Below are 6,000 nucleotides of genomic sequence, written 5' to 3'. Positions count from 1 at the left end.
CAGCAAAATATTGTATTTCTGGTTACTGCTCACTATCGGTTCACATAATATGAGAAATCTCTTTGACAACAAACATTTCTACATTTTACAAAAAAAAGATGACTATACATTTTCCAATTTTTGCAAAAAAATGAAAAATTTAACCAAACTTTGTTCTTTATTTTAATGATATATAAGACAGTACTGGATTAAACAGTACAGAAATACAAACAAATGATTGTGCTGTTATTTAATTGTGGCGTATGGAAAGGAAATTCATTTACAAATTTTCATATTAATTTTATTGCGCTAATAAATGAAATATACAGCAACATATTGTATTTCAGGTTACTACTCACCTGGTATAAAATTATCACATAAAAAATCAACACTATTAGATTCAAACATTAACTTTTTACACTTTGACAGATTTATATTTATGCATTCTTTTTAACACTTTACTTCATGGATGTGCATTAAAGCATCTCTCTTGAATGAAAAGAGAAAAAGTAAACAGTGTGAACAAGGGCTTAAAATTATTGATTGTTTACTCAAAATTCAAAGTGTTACTGCCTTAACTTTATTCACAGTGAATTAAGTGAAGACTGGAAAATTTCAAATATTAGAAGTGTTTGCTCACTGGAAGAGTAAATACTCAAAGTTGAAAATTGCCTTTTATTCTCTCTAATTAATGTGTTTAATTCAAATTTTGAATGTATGACTCTGTAAATTTTGACGAGGTAATGAATATGAAGGCTAAGAATAACTACAACAATTATTAGTGCAATAGGTTATTTTTTTTAAAAAAAACTTGCTTTTTCAAAACACTATTTTTTATTTATTTACTAGTATAAAATATAAAATAAATTAATAAAATAAACATACAAAAATTGTGCTCATCATGAATGACAGTAATTTTAAGTATTTCAAGTAACAAATTACCATATATATTTATTTTAACATTATTACTATTTTTTCTTAATTAGTTAGTTCATGTAAATGGCAGCTTAAAAATTAATCACAAATTCTTTTTAAACATAATTAATAGTTCAAAATATACATCTAACACGAATTCGCATAATGTGAATATTTGTATTTGTAGGTTTATTTTAAATCTTTAGAATTCATCATGTCTTGCTAATGCTTCACCGAAATCAGTCGCTTGTGAGCCAACAAATAGATCATACTTTGCTAAAATTTCATCTTTCGTTAATTTCTGATCGGCATCTGAATCACTTTCATAGATTAAGTGTCTAGCTTCTGCTTCTGCATGATCAAAGTCTGGAGGTATAACCCAGTTCTTAACCTGAAAAAAAAATCAATGATCAAATATACTGATTTAAATACGTTAATTTAAAACATAAGATGATTAAGTGAGAAACAGAATGTATAATGAACTAATACCTGCTTGTGGGAAGGAAGTACTATATCGAAGTGGTGCCTACTCACGCATACTTCCTAGCAATTGTATTCCTAACTAAAGCATTTAATAATACGAGGTCAGTCCATAAAGTAACTTACATTTGTGCGTAGTGTGGAGATGGGTGGGGATAGAGTCGCCATCTTGCGTCAAAATGTTTCTATACTCAGTACGCATCACGTTGTCATAGCATGTGAACTGTAATTTTTCTACTTGGTGAATTAATGAAATGTGCGCTTCAATAGAAATTCCTGCGAGTTGGGAGGTGCGTTCAGCGATTAGGTTTTTACTGGCAAAAAATCTCAAATCAATTGAAATTCATCGGCAACTTTGTGAGGTGTATGGACATAGAATAATGAGTGAAGATGGAATGAAGCAGTGGTCGGCCTAGCCTTGTGACTGATGAACTGATGATGAAAATCAGTGATAAAATTCGTGAAAATCACTGCATTACAATTACAGAACTCTTGCTACATTTCCCCCAAATTTCACAAAATTTACTACATAAAATTGCCGATAAATCCCTGTATCCCTATTATCCTATATCGGGAAAGCATGGTTATCACAAGTTTTGTGCAAGATGGGTGGCAAAATTCTAAAGCGGCAGATTTTTACAGAGAAGGAATTGAAAAGCTTGTGCATAGTTATGATAAGTGAATCAATCTAAATGGCGACTATGTAGAAAAATAATTTGAGATGGTCCCTTTCAAATGTACATAATAAAATTTATTTTTTTTATTTGGTTGTTGGTTTTTTTTCAAAACCTATGTTACTTTCTGGACAGCCCTCATAACATACAACAATATTTTATAGATATGACCACGAACCGGTCATCTGTCAGGCTGAGTTCTAATATCTAAAAAGTCTGCTACAAACAAAGATTATAATAATCTAATAAAGGGTGCAAAGTAATAAATAATCTAATTCCCAAAAGTAAACCAAATTCTATTGCCATTAATGGCTAAATGAAAATAAATATAAACTAGACATAATAAAAAACAAAAATAATAATCAATAGAATACAACATGTACAAAGATAACCATCAATCTGCACCCAAGCTAATGAACATAAATTTTATTAATGTAGTTTGATTATGACCTTACCTTTAAATTATTTATTATTATATTTCAGTACAGGCAAAATCAGGGATAAACATTTCATCTTAAATTTGAAGCACATTGATTAGTATATCCACACATATCTCCACATTTGACTCTTAAATATTAATTAAATTCAGCAACTAAACTACATCTGTAAGACCAAGCATACTTAATAAATCTTATCAGCCTTTCCCAATCCCTTCCATAAGTAGATTAATTATCTGTTCCCCAGTTAAGACACTGTTGCCCAGTTTAGAATTTCTTATATATACTAATATCGGGCATCTTCCAATAAAATGTGATTGTCTTCTTCCTCTATCCTATTGCATAATGTGCATAACCACTGTTTGCCCTCTGTACCCAAACCTTAATCTCCATAGTGAACCCGCATTCTAAATATTACAGACATATTGCTCCTCTTAAATTTATTAGTAAAATAATTCCGATCTTCAAGTACATGATCTAGACGATGATAAATATTGTGAAATAATGACTTTTTTCATGCACCATCCTTACATTCATTCATTGACACCATACATTCATTGACACCATTCAGTGGTACATTCCAATCACACACACCATCACACCCTTGCTAAATTCATAGCCACACCTTTCTGTTATTGACTTCCTCACCCTATACCATCCAATATATATTGTACTCGATAACTTTAATACCAAGTTTATGTGGGCAATGATCTTCTTTTAAGTTTAATGTCTTTAAAATATATTTATAATTCATACTAAAAGTAAAATGAAATAAACTAATCCTTATCTTGGAGCATTTCCAAGTGTATTACATAATTAGGAGTGGACTGCAGCAAACAGAATAACCCCAAACCTTTTCCCCCTATTTTACCACCGCCCTCATTACCACTTCAAAAACGTCCCATTTACTTTTCACTGGTATTTCATTGTTAGCCAAAAAACCGCTACAAATATTATTCAAACCATATTTGGCTACTGATACTTGTTCCCTTATGTGCTCTCCAAAAGACAACAAAACCCCAAATATTTGCATCTCTTGACCACCTCGATTTGCTCATTTTCCCAAAACCATCTTTCATGTCTCGCTTACCGAACCCCTCTCCTGAAAACCATAATCTCTGTTTTCTCCATATTAATTATTAACCCCATTGTTCACAGTATTTTTTTAGATTGCTGATCATTATCTGAAGCGCTCTTGGCGAGGACGCCACTAGCGTCAGATCATCAGCAAACAACAATCCTTTAATATTAAGATCATCAATCCAAACGCCTTTTCCGATACAATCCATAAGATCATTAATAAACAATGAGAACTAAGCAGGTGACAATAAACATCCCAGTTTTAAGTCGCTAAATGTACTAAACCCTTCAGTTAAATTTTCAGAACACTATAAAAACAAGTGTATGTTTTTATATAATTCTACAATAACCATACAAAACTTCTTTCCCATTTCCAATATTCTTTCCCATCTGTACCCAATGCTTTATTCTTTTGCTTTCTGCAAGACAGCATTTAATTCTACCTCATCGATTCATAGAGTCCAAAGTTTTGTACATCCTAAATGGTAGGTAAAGACAAACCCCTTTTACATAGACATGCCAATCTACAGATGCTATCAAAGGCTCTAATATCGACAAACAGACAGTACTCATTACCACCACTATTTCTAAGTTTGAAATAAAATACAGTATGCAGATTAAATATATTGCCTATAGTAATAGCCATTTCTAAAACCAGCTTGAGATGCATTCAAAATATTATTGTCTCTTAGCTACTTTATTAGTCTGTTTAATAAAATACCCGAAAATAGTTTTGCTTTTGTGTTAACCAAATACCTCTGTAATTTTAACCTTCAACAGATCTACTTTTTTATGGATCAGGAATATAATTCTTTCCAAAAAATAACTGGGCACTTGAAACGGTCTCTAAAATACTATTAAAAAATTTAACTAATATTTTACTGAAATCCTTCGGTGTAGCTTTGTAAAATTCAAAGGGAGCCCCATCTGTACCCAATGCTTTATTCTTTTGCTTTCTGCAAGACAGCATTTAATTCTACCTCATCGATTCATAGAGTCCAAAGTTTTGTACATCCTAAATGGTAGGTAACACACATGCAACTAGAACAGCTCCCTCCTTCCCATAGATAGTATACAACGAAAATGCTGCACCCATTCACTTGCTATAATTTCCCCCATATACTTAAATCCCCTCTTTTTAAATATTTTAACTATTTTTTAAAAGTCCCGTGGTCCCAAACTTTAAATTTTTCCAATACCCCTTAAAAAAATCAGATTTCTTTTTATTACAGAGACTATGATAATTCTTTCTTTCTCTCAAATAAATAAGGTGCATTTGTTCTATATTAAGCTGTTTATATAAATTTAAACAAGCAAAACATTTTTTCCTAGCCTTAAGATATTCCAATGCATGCTCCTATTAAATTTTTCAATGCATGCTTGTACCTCTCTGTCTCCACCGCATAAATCTACAACCGAACTTCCCATCCTCCCTTCTTATCACTCACTGTTTTCCCACTCATCATACACTGATCAAACCTCTCGCACAATTCATTTCTGCCCCCCTCCCGGAACATTAACCACCTCATCCTTAGAACACCTAATTGCATTTACATTTCATTCACACTCCATTATTTCACCTGGCAGTAGTTTTTGATCTCCTATTCTAGTATTAAAACCCTCTAACAGTACAAAGTAACAATTTTCGCCAATGTTTTCCATAAAGCTCCATAATTTTCTCAAATTAACCTCCCGTGTCTCACTACTGTTTAAATAAACTGGAATTACGTACACACAATAAAAATCCCATTTTCCTGTCATAGCTGTCCCCCCACAGCTTGAAAAAAAAAAATTTAAATCCCACAAATTATAGATTTATAAGCTAGCATAATTCCACCTTTAGACCTTCCATAACTTGAAATTCTAACTGCTACCTATACAACTTTATACTCCCGAAACAAATTTTGAAATCTTTGTTTAAGTCTCACTTAAACAATATCATACTTCTTTATAAGCAAAAAAAACGATCATGTAACAATAATTTATAGCTGAGTCTGCTACATTATATCCTAGAATCTTAAGCATTTTATCTCTCACCCATTCCTGTCAGACAACTTCATACTATTGAACCTCCCTCGTTTGTCCATTGATTTTTTTTTAACAATTTCCCCAAAGTCATAATTGAACATCTTCAATTTTGCCACACCATCTTACAATCCAAGCATAACCGTCCTGTCACCATTCAGGTAGATTTTTGACTCACCACAATCAGCTAGTACACATTAATGTGGACTTATGTTCTTATTGCTCACTCCATTAATAAATTCTCTTCAAATCGCCACACACTTTCCCCTTTTTTCCTAGTTTCCCAACAAAAGTTCTTGGGCACTATCATGCTAGTTCCTTTTAACCTCATTGTATTTTTTAATATACACTCTATATCGCTATCACAAATGGCAAATGCGCAATAATGGGGGCATTATCCTTTTTTTATC

General features: G+C 32.0%; 1 protein-coding gene across 1 annotated transcript in view; it reads right to left on the bottom strand.

Moving 5' to 3' along the window:
- Positions 1-794: 794 nt before the first annotated feature.
- The window catches only part of scf (Calumenin B scf), a 52,789-nt gene continuing 47,583 nt past the window's right edge, over positions 795-6,000 (bottom strand). The window contains exon 8 of the mRNA XM_075378580.1: positions 795-1,285. Within this exon, the coding sequence (XP_075234695.1) occupies positions 1,097-1,285 (189 nt within the window). The 3' untranslated portion in view covers positions 795-1,096. The remainder of the gene's footprint in view (positions 1,286-6,000) is intronic.

Source organism: Lycorma delicatula, chromosome 11 (genome assembly GCF_047948215.1).
Source record: "Lycorma delicatula isolate Av1 chromosome 11, ASM4794821v1, whole genome shotgun sequence".
Taxonomy (NCBI): domain Eukaryota; kingdom Metazoa; phylum Arthropoda; class Insecta; order Hemiptera; family Fulgoridae; genus Lycorma; species Lycorma delicatula.
The sequence above is the reverse complement of the archived record's forward strand: the minus strand, read 5'-3'. Positions and strand labels throughout refer to the sequence as shown.